This window comes from Silurus aristotelis (assembly GCF_946808225.1).
Source record: "Silurus aristotelis genome assembly, chromosome: 13".
Classification (NCBI taxonomy): domain Eukaryota; kingdom Metazoa; phylum Chordata; class Actinopteri; order Siluriformes; family Siluridae; genus Silurus; species Silurus aristotelis.
Window position 1 is genome coordinate 3,743,312 of NC_139586.1, and position 17,273 is coordinate 3,760,584.

At 40.7% G+C, this 17,273-nt stretch overlaps 1 protein-coding gene across 2 annotated transcripts in view; it reads left to right on the forward strand.

The window, feature by feature from the left end:
* Nucleotides 1-16,538, forward strand: part of dennd1b (DENN/MADD domain containing 1B) — a 107,285-nt gene extending 90,747 nt beyond the window's left edge. The window contains exons 15-22 of one of the 2 annotated variants that reach the window (XM_083558155.1): nt 82-172; nt 1,124-1,164; nt 3,184-3,231; nt 3,412-3,468; nt 3,837-3,923; nt 11,500-11,567; nt 11,968-12,184; nt 12,815-16,538. In XM_083558155.1, the coding sequence (XP_083414281.1) occupies nt 82-172; nt 1,124-1,164; nt 3,184-3,231; nt 3,412-3,468; nt 3,837-3,923; nt 11,500-11,567; nt 11,968-12,184; nt 12,815-13,345 (1,140 nt within the window). In that variant the 3' untranslated portion in view covers nt 13,346-16,538. Of the gene's footprint in view, nt 1-81; nt 173-1,123; nt 1,165-3,183; nt 3,232-3,411; nt 3,469-3,836; nt 3,924-11,488; nt 11,568-11,967; nt 12,185-12,814 lie in introns of both variants that reach the window. The other variant, XM_083558154.1, reaches the window with a different exon arrangement.
* Nucleotides 16,539-17,273: the final 735 nt, after the last annotated feature.

A 17,273-nucleotide genomic window follows, 5' to 3' on the forward strand; every position in this document is an offset into this window, starting at 1 on the left:
CTCTCTCTCTCTCTCTCTCTCTCTCTCCACACTCTCTCGCTCTTTTTTTAATAACCCGCGATACTGTGATTTATGTTGCAGTTCATTGATGGCAGACTGGCCAAATTAAATGAAGGAAGGGGTTTCACAGACGTCTTTGAGGAAGAGATCACAGAGGGGGGCTTTTGTGGAAGTGAGTGAGATTTTATTTTTATTTTTTTTCTCCCACCTTTATGTTTGGAAATAGCCCTGCAGGTTGACTGAGAACGGTATGTGAATGGTTATAAAATGACAACACACACACACACACACACACACACACACACACACACACACACACACACACACACACACACATATATATATATTAGGGGTTTAATGGTACAAAAATTCACATTTCGGTACAGTAAGAGGGAAGAAATGCAAACCATAAACATTTTTTTTTTATAATATTTTTTTTCATTTGTTCTTTTTGCCATTTATGAACATCAACCGTTTACATTTTTAAACAATTTTAAATACAAATCCTGCTTGGTTTCAAATAAAGAAATGATTATTTCAAAATAAAATGGAACAAATAAATCAATTAATTGCAATACACATTTGTTTTTATTAAATTGATTCAATTGAGTAATCGATTAAATAGGCAGAAATGTAATTATTTACATTTGTTAGATCCCATTTGGGCAATACAGATGTTTGTTTATTAAATTTTCGAACGATATGTTCTACTTAACTGTTCTACTCGTTTTGGAATGCTTTAACAAATGTCTTCATTTAATATGCACACAATATAGTTATTTGATTGTTTATTGTTTATTCGTTCGATATATTTATTCATAAATGAATTCATTCGCCCCCTCGATATGCGGAATCATCAGGATTTTCTCCTTTCGAGAGAAATTCTCCAAGCCGGACATAAAACGCAAAAGGAATCCACGTAGACACGAAATGGTTGCCGAAGACATGCGCAGAACAAATACCCGAGTTTTTTGAACAAATCGTACAAACATATATTATTAATTATATATATATATATATATGCTAATGACCTAAAAAAAATCCTCTTAATTTATTAGAAAGGGTGTAAATGTTTTTTTTATCAAATTTGTTTTTTTTTTTTTTTTTCTTTTTTATTCCACAGGTAATTCTAGATCTTACCAACAGTGGATGCATACTGTGAAGGTAAGCAGACGCGCACAAAGTCGTTTCGTTTAGATGAATATTCGTTTTCACCTGAAAGGGATTCTCGTCTTGCCGGTGCGCGATGATTACACGCTTCGAGTTGTTTTTTGAAGCGCGCAAAACTATAAAAAGTCGGCCAGCCTTGCCATAGCAAAGGCAAAAAAAACAAAACAAAAAAACCAGAGGCAGAGCAGTTGAGATGTAGAGACGACACTGATGTGATATGACAGCCAGTCATCTGAGATGACACATGGATTCTGGCAGGAAACACAGGCATTACTCAATAGACTGAACAAAAGAGAGAAGCCTCCCTATCCATATGCTTGCTCTCCTTTCTTTCCCTCTCTGTCTCTTTCTGTCTATTTCTCTCTCTCTCTCTCTCTCTCTCTCTCTCTCTCTCTCTTTTTTTTCCTTCCTGTTATGCCGAATTAATTCTTCCGAGTGCCAGTTTCAAAAGGTTTCGTATAAAGTTCACGTCTCTTGACTGACACAAATCTATAAAAGCGTCTTCACCTCTGACCTGCAGGTCGAGACTCGATAACTAAACTCCATGACATTCTAGAAAATGTTAGACGTTTTAAGCATGTGACCTGCTCTGGCTCCAACAGTAGGCTTATTCTTGGGTGAGAGAGAGAGAGAGAGAGAGAGAGAGAGAGAGAGAGAGAGCGCGAATGGGATGGAGTGAAAGACTGAGAGAGAATTGAAAGGCGTGAGACTGATGGAGACCAAGAAAAAATGGGATGAAGTAAGAGACTGGGCTAGAGTAAGAGAGACTGAGAAAGCATTGAGAGAGAGAGAGAGAGAGAGAGAGAGAGAGAGAGAATGGGATAAAGCAAGATTGAATGGAAAGAGAAACTGAGAGAACGAAAGAAAACGGAATTAATTGAGAGAGACTGAGGGATGGAGTGAGAGACAGAGAATGGGATGGAGTGAGAGAGACAGAGAGAGAATGGGATGGAGTGAGATAGACAGAGAGAATGGGATGGAGTGAGAAAGACAGAGAGAGAATGGGATGGAGTGAGAAAGACAGAGAGAGAATGGGATGGAGTGAGAAAGACAGAGAGAGAATGGGATGGAGTGAGAAAGACAGAGAGAGAATGGGATGGAGTGAGAAAGACAGAGAGAGAATGGGATGGAGTGAGAAAGACAGAGAGAGAATGGGATGGAGTGAGAAAGACAGAGAGAGAATGGGATGGAGTGAGAAAGACAGAGAGAGAATGGGATGGAGTGAGAAAGACAGAGAGAGAATGGGATGGAGTGAGAAAGACAGAGAGAGAATGGGATGGAGTGAGAAAGACAGAGAGAGAATGGGATGGAGTGAGAAAGACAGAGAGAGAATGGGATGGAGTGAGAAAGACAGAGAGAGAATGGGATGGAGTGAGAAAGACAGAGAGAGAATGGGATGGAGTGAGAAAGACAGAGAGAGAATGGGATGGAGTGAGAAAGACAGAGAGAGAATGGGATGGAGTGAGAAAGACAGAGAGAGAATGGGATGGAGTGAGAAAGACAGAGAGAGAATGGGATGGAGTGAGATAGACAGAGAGAGAATGGGATGGAGTGAGAGACAGAGAGAGAATGGGACTGAGTGAGAGACTGAGAGAATGGGACTGAGTGAGAGACTGAGAGAATGGGACGGAGTGAGAGACTGAGAGAATGGGATGGAGTGAGAAATGACTGAGAGTGGAATCAGAAACTAAAAGAGAAAACCGACTGGGCGACTGGAAAGAGAAATGGATTGAGAGAGAAAGGAGTGGAGTGAGAGACAGAGAGAATGGGATGGAGTGAGAGAGAATGGAGTTGAGTAAGGAAGATGAAGGGATTGAGAAACTTGCGAAAACTTGGAAAAGTGAGAGCGAGAGAACAGAATGAGAGAGAGAGAGAGAGAGAGAGAATGGGACAAAGAGCTTGATGGATAAAATGGATATACATCATCAAACTTCATCAAAATATTTGTTCAACACCAAATTTTTAACTATTTTCCCCTGAATTGATAAATGCTTTATATTTGTCCCTACACAGAGAGGTGTGACGAAGGCGAGCCCAGCTGTGAAATCCGCTTATAGGATTGTAAGTTTGCATCGTCCAAATTCTCTTTTCAGTACTAACCCTAAAACTTGTCATTTAATCATGTCAGCTGTTGCACTTGTACATTTATGCCATAGCAGGTTTTCTTTCGCACCTTGTAGTTTAGAATATAGTTGATTTTTAATGCATTCCGCTGTATTATTTATTTATTTTTTCTGAAAGGCGAAAGTTCATGCAAAAAAAGGTTTCCGTGGCGTGAAGGACCGGATACGACTTAAGGTAAGGTTCGGCTTCTGTCTGAACTTTAACTCATAAAATATGGAATATTGTGTAATTTATAATAATATACAGGATTTTTTTGATTGTGTTTCAATCGGTTGCTCATTGGTGTCTCAACAAGAGGGCAATTTTAGATAACGGCAAATATGGTGTGTGTGTGTGTGTGTGTGTGTGTGTGTGTGTGTGTGTGTGTGTGTGCATGGAAAAAGAGCTTCTGCCAAAAATGAGCGTATTTTGTAGCTTTCCAGGGTGGAACATGAAAATGGCCTTTTTATTGATTTTTTTTGTAATATTGATCATTAGGAACAAAATCTTTTGCCTGTCTGCGTTCATCTGGCCGTCTGTCTCATCCTGCCTTTTTTCCGTAGGACGCTGAGGAGGAGGCTGGGGTGTACTGTGCAGGGTCTCCCACCAGCACTAAAAGCCTCTCTCCAAGGAGGCTTCAAAAGAGAAGGGTGAGTCTGGAGAGGCTACACACATATTCAAACACCCACACGGCCAAGAACCAGACCTTTTGACCCATTTGTGCACCTGAACTATGCCATTTCTCGATCGCGGCCGTCTCTGGGTTCATTCACACATTTAAGACAAGTATGAAAAAGTATGAAATTGGATTTGAGTGAGTTTCAGGTCTGGATTAACATGGGGAGAAAATATATATATATATTTTTTATTTTTATATTTTTTTTCCCCCCGTCTCTAAAAAGCGATTACGTCCCTTTACTGCACGTTCATTTTCCCAGTCCAAACTGCAACTTCTGAAAGCTACGTTTCCGGCGACCGAAAACGGCGTCTCCGTGCAGACAGAAGACCAGAACCGGAGATACACACACACATCGGTGTGGACGTAGCCAAAAGGTGTTTTTTGTTGCCAGACTCGGTTTTGTTTTCTGAACAATCCTTCTGTTGCTGTAGGATCGAATGTTTACAGTTACGGTTCTAATTGATTGACGTTTTTCTACAATTGCAGATTTGAAGAAATGTTGTGCATTGAACCTGGTTGTATGAGCAACAGCTCCAAACTTCCAAGTTATTACTCGGTAATATAATAGCATGACGTACATCAGAGATTCGAACGGGATGCAAGTTGGAATTGAAAATTCTTATTTTAGATGTTAAATACGGTCTGGAAAAGTTTTGAAATTAAAACCCTGTTATTCGCCGAACTGGGGAAGAACTCAGGCGAGACGGCCGAGTCGAAGGGACGTTTTTCAGGAGTCCAGGAATTGCGTGGGAAAGTGTGTGTGTGTGTGTGTGTGTGTGTGTGTGCAGATATTGTGTGTTGATATCTTGCATCTCTGGGTGTTTGTGTGTGTCTCCTGTATCTGGTTGCATTTGGGTTGGTATCAGTGTGTCTTTTGTATCTTTGGGTCTGTGTGTGTGCATGTATCATTTGTTTGTGTGTGCACATGTCCGTGTGTTCACGTGTATGCGTGTGTTTGTGTGTGTGTGAGGCTCAGTGATGTTTTGCCAAGCCCACTAAATCGGCAAAGTAGATGGCCTCGATTCCGTCCCCTCTGCTTTCACACTCGGGCCGCAGGACATCACTGATCAGATCTGATCTTGCCAGTAATGAGGGGCAGTGGGTTTGTTTTGTTTTGTTACTGGAATTCTGTCAAGTGCAACTCTTTCATCTGCAGAAGATGAGAAATTTGTTTCAGAAGGGAAATTCGTACATAATCAGATTATGGTAGTGTTAATAGTTACTATTAATACATTGGTATACACTGCATTGACAAAAGTTTGTGGACACCCGATCATAAGTGTATTATGTGCTTTTTTTTTTGAGCATCGCATTCAATATTTACTCCCAGTATGCACTTATAATAAACTCCACTCTTCTGGGAAGAATTTGAGGATTTTGGAGTGTGCATGCGGAGATTTGTGCTCATTCAGACACCAAGAGCGTTAGTAAAGTCAGGTACTGATGTGGTTCAGGTGAGGAGGCCTGGGATGTAGTCAGCGTTCCGATTCATCCCGAAGGTGTTCAATGGTTTTGTCCATACAGTGAGCGACAACGCTATGAAAATAGGAAAATAGGCACGGCTAATACTAGACTGTAATTTTTTTTGTTGTTTTATTTTACCAGATTCCTTGAAATAACATAGTTACAACTAAAAAATAGCAGTTTATCCAATTGAACATTTATTAAAAACAGAAGAGCTTCACTCATTTCCAACTCGTTAACTAAAACTGTGGGGGTTTTTTTGCGTTTCATCATAATGCGATTTTCCAATTTTTCATGATAGACGACGATCATAGACACGATCAGTGAAAGCACAAGTTTAATATTGTGTACATTTTGAATAATTGTTTTCTCATATATATATATATATTATATCAATAGGAATATTAATATATTCACATTTTGTGCAGAATCATTTTGTTTATTATGGAATTTAGTCAATTATAGTGTTTAGATCGCCTACTGGTATTATGTTAATTTATTTGTATTATTATTATTGTTATTATTGCAACCAAATTTCAGTTATGTCGATTCAATGCAGATATAAAGAAGCTGAAATGAAGAAGCTGCTGGGGTGTAGAATTTTCTGTTCTTCTTCTTCTTTTTCTTCTTCAAGCTTGTTTGTGCCGTTTCTTTGCTTTTCATTTAGGGACAGCAAGCTGTTCTTCGATTATCTGTTCAAAAAAGTTGCACGCATTTTTTTTTCTTCTTCCCTCTTTGCAGGAACACGGTCCTAATACACACACTTCGATAGAGTCTACGTATTCTGGTTACAAACACCCCCCCCACACACACACACACACACACAAAAACTGTACTGTATTTCTATTCATAATACAGATTCTATATGGACTAAAGATTTTCAGGTGAGGAGGAGGGTGGGTTTTCCAAGTCCTCCCAAAGTCAGGTCATAAGGTCAGCGCTCTCAAGATGTTCCACTCTAACCCATGTAAAGCATATCTTCATGGAGCTCACTTGTAGGGGCATTGACGCCGGAGCAGGTTCGGGGCGTCTAGTTCAAGTCGATAGAAAACTCTTTGTCCGTATTTTGTCTTGTTCATACTTTCCTCATGATGATATGTTGAATCGATATTCAGTATGATATTGTCGCTTATTGCCGCTATAAGTGCTTTTCGAAAGCACTTTTTGAGGGTCATCGCTGTACATATTTCAAAAATGTAGGTCAGTTAAAATAACTCTTGGTTTGCGTGATTTGAAAAAAGCATTTTGCCTTTAGCAGGACTGGGGCACACGAACTTGCATTTGCAGAACAGTTCTCTTCATTTGTGCTCACGTGTATTATTTATACAGTCATTAGGAACTCGTGGGGGTTACGTTCTAAGACGTGTTGAAAATCCGTGAATTTTCAATACGCACCCCAGCAGCCCCCTTTGTATCCATGGTATTTGACCAAATTCACACACAAAAATAAATAAATAATTCAAACTCATTTAATTAGCAATAATAATAAATGAACAGCACCGGAATGAATAAGAAAAATGTGGGTACGCACTTTAAGTTATTGGATGTACTGAAGCGGTGAGTAGTTGTTGATAAAAGTGAAGGTACAGAAAAATGTGAAGTAATGGACATAAATGCTTTGTTTATCATTTAGAATGAATAATACAATAGTGTTTAAAAATGTCGAAATTGGAAATGTTATTCCTCAAGTTCCTGAACATTCGTTCCCTCTGCGGATTCCCTTCAATTTGAAGATAATCCGCAACTCGCGAATTTTAGGAGCCCCGAATTCCGAACCGGGAATCATCAGGGGTTGACTGTATAATATTTACATGTGTGATCATTAAAAGAAGCGGTTTATTTCTCTTTGGGTTTTTTTTGTTTTTTTGTTGTTTTTTTACACGCAGAGCTCTTCGGGTGGCAAGTTTTTTACGGCCTTATGATTATTAATACCAGGAAAAAGGAGGCGGCTTGATCTTATTCTCGAAGTGGCGTTAAAATTCCGTGATTCCAGCTCGGAAAATGAAGAGCGCTCGGAGCCGAGCCAGACTTCACACCCGAACTCACCTCATCTGATCAGTGACTATTCTTATCACTCTTTTAATTAGTTCGGGCATTTGCTGCTGCGTTGTCATTGTGTGTGTGTGTGTGTGTGTGTGTGTGTGTGTGTGTGTGTGTGTGTGTGTGTGTGTGTGTGTGTGTGTGTGTGTGTGTGTGTGGTTCTGGTGGGGAGGGGGGGGGGGGGGTTGGGGTAGGTGTGCGTATTGAATAAGCAGTACAAAAAGGTGTAGTGCCAGAGGTCTTCCAATTAGGGCCTTTCAGAGAGAGGCCTGACCCCCTGCCACCCTCATCCTTCCTCGCTCAGCTCTACAGTAACGGGGCCCTGGGGACTTTACACCCCACACAAAGGATGTCATATCCGGCACGGCAAGTGTGTTCTTGTGTATTAACACAGTGGTGTTGACACAAAGGCCCTCAGCACGATCAATGGCTAAATCAATCAGCAGTGCAGTTCAGTCATCATTATCTTCAAAGTAAGTCGACGCGTCGACCGGATGAAGTGTTTCGCATGTCTAATGCATCTCCCGGGCATTATTTATAAAGGATACCTACGATCACGCAGTGTTGCCCTGATTTTTTAATCGAGGGCTCTTTAGATTCTTTGTATCATGTTTGCATTATATGGCTGGAGAAATAGGACGAGCTGCCTGCATATGATGTATCTAGTATTTTTTTTCTTCTCTTTTTTTTTTTTCCCCTACCATCATGCTATAAATTAGCATGATGAATTTCTGGCCCTGCTCCTGGAGATGACACAAAGGTTTCCTGGCTGCGCCTGCACGCCACTGGAAAGCATTCTGGGTATCCGTGGCATGGCCTTGAGCCCGGTGCAGCTGATTGCTGCTCATCTGCATGGTCCTGCTTCTCCTGAATGAAACTTGCGTGTGTGTGTGTGTGAGAGAGAGAGAGAGAGAGAGAGAGAGAGAGAGAGAGAGAGATGGCCCTGAATATGGCACATAGCCTCTAGGGGAAGAAGTATACACACACACACACACACACACACACACACACACACGCTGGATGAGAAGGGCAGCTGTATCCCCCTCAGCCAAAGCCAGTTGAGCAGCTCTGCATATGAAAGAAAGCCCTGCTCAAGTAGTGTATAATTCATAGATGTCTCCGCTTGCAGCTCCTAGGCCTCCGACTTCATTTCCATACCGCTTTATGCGTTGACCAGATCGTAGCGTCGTTACGGTTTAATGTGTTCGATGGTACTTTCCTCGACCTCCGACGCCTTTTTAAAAAAAGAGGTACAGTTTATTTGCAGCAAGTCCTATATAAATTAATATTCAACGAGGAAAAAAGTTTTAATTATTTATGTTCTGTTTTTAATCTCTATCTATCTATCTATCTATCTATCTATCTATCTATCTATCTATCTATCTATCTATCTATCTATCTATCTATCTATCTATCTATCTATCTATCTATCTATCTATCTATCTACACTGTGATGTGTTGAAATTTCAAATCGGTCTCGTCTTATTAGAACCCATAGTGACAGCATGTTTTTTTTATTTTGTATTTTTATTACCAATTTTCTTTTGTAATTTTTTTCATCAGCCGTTTATTTCAAATTGTTTTTCTTTCATGCTGTTCTGTGCATTTATTTTTTTTTTTAACCATCCAGTTTCATGTGTCTCTCAGTACATGTGAGAACTAGAACCCACTGTGACTCATTGCGAGTCTGGAGGAACGCCAGACTCGGGACCGATTTGTTGGTTGTCAAAAGGAAAAAAACATCGGCATACAAATACAGAAAGCGCTCTCGGCTACCGGGCAGCTCCGTGCGACCCGAGGAGCGAGCAGCACATCTGCATGGCTATAGCGTGATAGATTCTCTGCTTTTTAGTCGCCGGCAGACATTTGTTCTCCCATCAGATGGGAACGTTGTAACCAAACTGCCATCTACTGGTTGCTTCGGAAATATCATTTAGACACTAACACATTTACACGTCACAGTAAAGAAGGCTGGCTTAAAGTCTTTCAGCATAAGCCAGTCGAAGGTGCGGCTGCGGCGTGGGCTCTAAAAGCAGGGGAAGAGTTTGTTTTGCGTTTTCAATGCACGCCTTCCAATGAGATCAGCGGACTGTCACAAATCAGCGCACACAACACGAGCCTTGCGATTATCCTGGTGAAATGAATAGGCTGAATTGGAAATCTCTAATAAACTACTTTTAACATAAATATGGATTACTAGTTTTTAGGTTTTCTCAACGCACAGAAATGGAAAGGATGTGCATTCTGGATAACTTTTAAGCCTTTATGCGTTTTTTTTTTCTCCCCATTTACAGTTGAAAAAACTTTGTCCAGACTGAGAATTCTGCAGTGTGCATGTGCATTACTCAGCCTCAGCATGGCTTCATTTATTCCCAACAAGACTTCAATGAGTAGTTCGGCAGACACCAAGTTATGGCAGCTCAATACGTCCTTTCTGATTTAGTGCGTCTATAACAACGGCAAATAGGCGCACGCCCGAATTTTATTGCAAACTAGTGGTTTTGGCCGAGCTGAGTCCGATCGCTTAAACACGTCTATTCTTTTATTTCATACGCTGTGTCTTTCCATGGCGTCTGTCAGCGCAACGAATGTAGTCGTGGAAAATGTGAACGATGAAATGAGCAAGTATTTGTACGGGTTTTTTTTTTTTGAGGTCGTCTTTACAAGCCACTGTTTTGCCTTTTGTCTCCTTAGTAATGTAATTATATATGCACACATCTCAGCTGAATTCGGTAACGTGGTGCTTGTTTTTAATCGAGGCGTAGAGGTTTGTGTCTCACTCGTGACGCTGCACGAGTAAGTGAAGGCGAAGACGCCTCGTTTCGGTAAACACCTTTGACTGCACCCCCAAACAAATCCGTCAGAACGAACTAAACGGACGAATGCAGTGCGACACCGAACGCCAAAAGCACAAACTTTTTTGCGCCAGACTCTGGTACCACACCGAGCGGTTGACTTGCTCATTCGTAGAAGTGATCTCAATCGAAGCTTTCCAAGGAGAACCCGGAGCTTGGTATGAGAACCGGCGTACGGTTTCGCGGCCTCGAGGATCGTTTAATAATTTTCGCCGTCGCTCATAAACACTCCGCAAATGAATGTCGCTGTTTCGCAGGTGCACCAAAGCCAATCCGCTCCAGGCCGGAGTGGCTCTCGGGCCAAATTTATAGCCCTGGCAGGAATCTTTTAAAGCTTTTTGGAGAATTCGAGGTCTAAACTTCCCTGTAATCACTTTCATTATAGCTACCAGTGAACAGGGTGATCAGAGCCCAACATGTGTTCCTGTTTATTCGAAGGCTCTTAAGTGGCAGGCACACACGCTTCCTACCTTTCTTTTCTTTTCTTTTTTTTTCTTTTTTTTTTAAAGCAGTGTGCAGCCGATTAACCTTTTCGGAAAAGCTTCTAGACCACAAGTTTACTTGACCTCTTCAACACTTTTTAACGAAATGTGAATTGGTGGATTGGCTATCGTCTGGTCAGAGCCAATCAAATTTGTGAACCCCCCCTTCCGCCACGTCCCACATCTGTCAAGGACTGTGTTTCCTGTCTCCTACCTTAGACACTGTAAATGACCTCCAGTTTAGCAGTCTGCTTTGATAATGTGGCAAGCGGTCGTTTACAGGCTGTGTTAGGGAACGCTCATGGATGCATTTGTGTGTGTGTGTGTGTGTGTGTGTGTGTGTGTGTGTGTGTGTGTGTCTCGCAGGAATGCTATTTAATGACGATCCGCCGAGCCTGGAGCCACAGCATGGGGGCCATGCCCTATAATTCTTCACTTCTTAAATTTGCCAATTAAAAAGTCTTGCACAGGTGTGTTACAAAGCTCAGGGATTAGCATTCCGAGTAGGCTGCGCTGGACTTCCGAATCAATGTTGCCTTTTTGTAAAGACTGTGGAAAATAAACACATAACCGTTGGACGAACGCTGAGCGAATTCGAGAGCAGAGGAACTTTTTTGTTTCTTTTTTTATAATGGTTTTGCATTTTCTCTTTTTTTTTGTTTCTTGCACCCCCCCGCCCCCCCCCCCCCCCCCCCGGTACCAACAGGAAAATTCCCATAGGATTGCCGACTTTCCAGATTATCCCATTGACGTAGACGAGGACACAGTTAGCAAGTAAGAACATTTTTTTTTCTAACAAGTTTATTTTAACGGCAAATAAGAACCAAGTATTTTTAAGGAATATTTGTTGAAAAAGCGTGTGTGTGTGTGTGTGTGTGTGTGTGTGTGTGTGTGTGTGTGTGTGTGTGTGTGTGTGTGTGTGTGTGTGTGTGTGTGTGTGTGTGTGTGTGTGTGTGTGTGTGTGTGTGTGTGTGTGTGTGTGTGTGTGTGTGTGAGATGTACTTTTTCTACAAATAAAAATGGACTCCAGCAGCCCATTGCCTCTACAAATATCCTTAAGCTATACCAATACTGCCATCTAGTGTTCAACATTACTCTACCTTTGACATCTTGTACACTAAAAATCAGTAGATCGGTATATTTCCTGGTTGATGGTGTGTGTGTTTGGCTGTAGAATCTCCGAGGACAGCGGAGACGTGTTGTACTGCCTAGAGGACAGTGACGACTCGTGTGAGTTGGAGCATGAGGCGGGACAGACGGGTCAAATGAACTTACTGGAAGAGATCTTAGACTCACTAAGCACAACCGCATTAGATCATGGCTCCAGACTCTCAGCTGCCAAGAGCCTCGATTTCTTCAGGTCCATGGAAGAGCTGGACTGCAGTCCCACGGTGAGAAAAGTCCAGTCCTTTTTTTTTCTTTTTTCTTTTTTTTTTTTTAATCAGTAACTTAAGTATTAAGTACAAAACTCCATTCATTATAATACTGTATTTATTCGTTCTCGTCTTCTCGCAATCTCGACGTAACGAGGAGTTTTCCCATGATCGCATCATGCGTTTATTGCCATAACAAAAGTGGTTTCCACGTGTTCAGTATAAACTCTTTGTGTACTCTAGCATCATGGACGATCGGCTTCGCTTTTACCTCGATCAGGGGCTCACTCGACCTGAAATAGCTCTGTGCCTGTCAGTGACAAAATCAAGTCGCGATCACGAGAACTTTTGTGTATGGCGAGATCACGATGAAACAACTCATCATGGTGAGATCACGTGAAAATGTCTAGTCAAGATAATGAGAAAACAGATTATGGCGAGAAAATTGTTGCAATCACGAGAAAACAACTGTCGAGATCACCAGAAAGTTCGTCATCGCGTAAAAACAAAGAAAATAAATGATATTATAATGCATGGCCTTTACTGTAGACTTCTATAGGAAAGTGTTTTATTGTAGAATGTCTTACCATGTTTAATTTACAAATTCAGATCATCATTGAAGTTGTATGTTATGTGCATTTGCTTTAGAACACGTCCCTAGCGAAGACTAGTCCAGTACAAAATTGTGAATTGGGCACCGCCACCAGTGGAGAACAGAGTGGCTGGAACATGGGCCAGGACGACAGCGCCATCAACGGCAAGCACCTCCCTCCGTCTCCTCGCCGCCATTGCAGCACTCGCTCGCTGCCGGCTTCTTCGACCAAACCCTACGAGACCCATCAGGACACAAGGAATTGTCTCAGCGAGCCTTCCACCCAGTCCCTGTCCGAGAGCACCAGCCCTCCCGTCCACCTAGAGCTTCCCTCGGACCTGAAGCTCAGCGCCGAGGCCGAGGTTTCCAGTGGCCTACGGAGGAAAGTCCTGTCCAAAGAGGCTATTAGGCAATACCAGGAGCGTTCACAGCAAGGGGGCAGCAGCAGGCAGCCCTCGATGCTTATTCCTTGGGAGAAAGAAAGCAAAGGTGACGACAAAGAGATCAACGAAGACGTGGCACTGGAAAAAGGCTTGCTCGAGGAAATCGAGTGTCGCTTGGGATCCACGCTGAGCTCCAACTTGTAACTCGGGTTAGACTGCAAGGGTACTGTCCTGGGCAAAACCCGGGAATGTGACCGTCCTCCTTTTCTTTTCCTTCACGTTCACCGTTTTGTTTCCGCATCAAAGCTACTTTTTGTATCATTTAATGCCTTTTGTCGTTTCTGTAAGAACGGTTTGGTTTATTGGCGTTTGGTAAAACGACTACTGTATCACAATGATGGATGTGTTCTAGCCTCTTGCCCAGAGTTTCCCTGGGATAGGCTTCGGATCGACCGTGCCTCTGACCAGGAAAAATCCAAGCCAGTAATTTGCACTTCCTAACAGGTACATTTAACTAATCACTGTAACGCAAGCAAGGTTCGGTCCTCGTTGAATATATTTTTAAACAAAAGACAATATATTTTTTTTTTAAACAAAACTTTATGCCTTAAACGTATTTTCTGATTTGCTTCTGGTACTATGCAGTGTTCTTTAACCGTGACTCTGGACTCGTGTCTGTAGCTGTAGGTCATTCGTATATTTCTCTATTATGTGGGGTTTTTATATTCTTCATGGTGTGCTTGTATACCTCAGAAAGAACAGCATGTTTTGTTACAACGCAGGTAACGTAGGTGTGTTTCTTTTCCCAGGACTCTTCTCAGGTTAGTGTTTTCTTCAAATATAGTGTTTATATGTTGATCTTGGCTTTGCTGTGCAGTGAAAGTCATGTAGGAATGTGTGTTTATTTTTGTTTTTTTGTTGTTTTTTTTCGGACGGTTTCCTCAAAAGGAAATAAGTTGCAAAAACAGGATCCTCAGAAAAGCAGTTGCAGAAGTGTTACTTGGAAATAATGGAAATATTGCCAGTGCCATTTCAAGTGCCCGCTGGCATGAACCTTTCAAAAAGAAAAAAAAAAAAGCGGTCTATTTTATACAGTTTGACTCGATTCTTTCCCACAACTTTTATATATTTGGTGTATTTCAAGTATCTGGTTTCATTTCACGTCGCAGACTTCAGACAAAAACTTGAGTTTATTCTCCACTTGTCCCATTAGGAAGGTCTTGCGATTCATTTGGGCTTTTTACCAATCCATCAGTTATAAAAACCAACCTCACCCGCTACTGTCTTTTTGTTCTTTTGTGCTGATGTGGTGGTTCGAAGCATTCCACAAATCAGCACACCGTGTTACCTGTACGACTTTATCTTGAGTTTCAGGAAGTTCTTCTGCGACAGTCTGCTGTCACAGACGCTTTTATTTAAATAACGAAGTATTCCGCCGTGTTACGAACTTGCTGGTGTAAAAAAACGGTATTATTTAACAATCTAGGGCCACGTCGATCAATCAGAGTCGCGTGTAAATGTTGGACGCTAAATCAGTTTCTTGCATGTGTACGTCGATGAATTCCAATCAACCCGCGAGTTATCGTGCGCTTTGCGGACGTGACGTCCACAGACAGCCGTCGGCCTGAAAAACAGGTATTTTGTTTTGCCAGTAAAAATAGATTTTATATGTACAGTGCCTGTCTGAATTTTGGAAACACTTAGTTTATGTTTTTGAGGGACGCACGCGTTCCTTTGGTTTCAATGCAACGAACTTGAAGATTTATTGTCCCCCCAGCATGAGTTTTACAAAATAATGTTCACTGGCTGGAGATTTCTTTCTTGTGATCCAGTTCATAGAGCAGTTCAATAGGATTTGGGTGCAGTGATCGACTGTTTGCGCTTTAGATAACGCTTACAGAGCCTGGACGTGTGCGTCGACTCATTGCCTTGACATGGCAAAGTCGTTTCGGTCGGCCGCAATCCAGACAGAACGGCAGCCATGTCGGTTCAGCATTCCTACACCTGGAATAAGTCTCAGAACTTCCCTGCTCTAAAACAACCCCAAACCATTACACTTCCACCTTCATGTTTGACTGTGAGGGTGAGGCAGCCTGCTAACGTCATATCGTGTTTTCCATCGACTGTTAGAGCCCCAAATCTTACCTCATCTGCCTACAGACCTTTCTTCAAGTCGTTCACTGTAAAAAAAAAAAAAACGGCTTTTACCGAGTTTGTTGCATAGAAAAACGTCTCAAAAGCCATAAAAGACGGTGTTTCCAAACCTTTGCACTAGTTTTTAAAAAAAGCAAGCTTTTACAGAAAAATAGAAAATGATTCAGTGGCGTTTGCATCGATTGTGTTAAAAACTCGCTCGTTCATATTAATCAATATTCTCGATGGTCCTCAATTAGCCTAAGTTTCCTCTGGGTATGAGTTTTTTAAATCAGTACACCAGAGTACTTTTACTTTTAGCTGTTTGTTCACAATCATAAATACATCATTTGAAGTTGATAAAATCGCAGCAAGTCTGGAAATAGGCTTCCCAGGTGTATATTTAGGAACGAGGCTGAAACACTCAGCACGCAATCACCATCAAACTGACGGATATTCAGGCCGATTAACGAGGCCTCGTTTCTTTTTCCGAAGGTTTTTGGACGCAGGACTATGTTTTTTTGTTGTTGGTACAAAACTACAGAGCTGGATTTTTACCATTTTCTCTTTTTCTTTGATTACGTGCTGGTATCAGGCCGTTGTTATTATGTAGCTCAAATGATGACATTAATGCATTTCAATCGGAATAATAGTGGTTTTATTTCTTTGTGCATATATTTGGTACTAAAAGAAATCTAAGTAGTACGTATTAATTGTAATATAGTAGCATTACATTAGGTATTTTTATTTTTTATTTTAACATGATCATTATTTGAGGCTTAATTGTTGGAAAGAAGGTTTCTTGGGTTGAGGTTCAGTATTTTGTCGAGTATTTGAACTTTTGAGTGCAATATGGGTGTGCCTTATCAATAATTGAATGCAAATCGACCATTATGTTTTCTCCCCTTTCTATCAACACAATTTAAAATATACAACTGATATGTATTTAATATGAAAAACAGAGGTTTGTTGTACAATAAAGGGTATTTGTGTGTGTTGGGGGTAAATTTGCTGATGGGGTTTCAGTCCACTTTCATCCTGATGACCGTGGTTTCATCCAGGATGTCCTTGCACCCCTCCCCCCAACCCCCAACCCCACCCCCCACTCACAGTGCTTGAAGTAGCACTGAATGGTTTAATGAGCATGGAAATGATCAATCATATGCCTCCAGTTTTTATTCTCAGTCTTCTGATGTCACCGTAATTAACCACTGATGTGAGATTTTCTTTGGGAGTCCAGACTCCACCTGAGGTAAAAAACAAAGTATGGTGTCCAGAGAGGAGGAGAATCTAAAGCAAAGGTGAATAGAAGTTGTTGCTTTGTCCTTTCATTTAACTTTTTTAATTCAAACGCTTCGTTCAATAGCCAAAGGGAACTGGGCGTTTGAATAGACAGCAGATTTTTCGACAGCTATCGTTTTAATTAGGCTTTTTTTTTTTTAAATGTGTAATTTTTTTTTTTTTTTTTTTAAGAATTCAAATAGTGAAAATTCCATGATATCCTGGTAATTATAAAACACTACTAAACACCAGGTGGATGAGACAAAGCTTTTCCCAAACAAAACCAGCAACTTCTTTTTCGACCTTTCGTTTCCTTTCACTGAGAACGGCAACTATTTTGGTACAACTGCTGATCAAATCGAACCACTGCATTTCGAATGCTGTATTTATCCGAGTATATATATATATATATATATATATATATATATATATATATATATATATATATATATATATATATATATATATATATATATATACACACACACACACACATATATGTATATGTATATGTATATGTATATTTATATATATATATATATATATATATATATATATATATATATATATATATATATATATATATATATATTCGTGCATGATCTTGTCTGGATTCTATACAGATTTTTAAATGCATTATTTATTTCTTTAAAAAAAAATATATATCTGTTCTTTCCTCAATGTGCTTTAATAAATCAAAAACTATTTTAAGACTAAA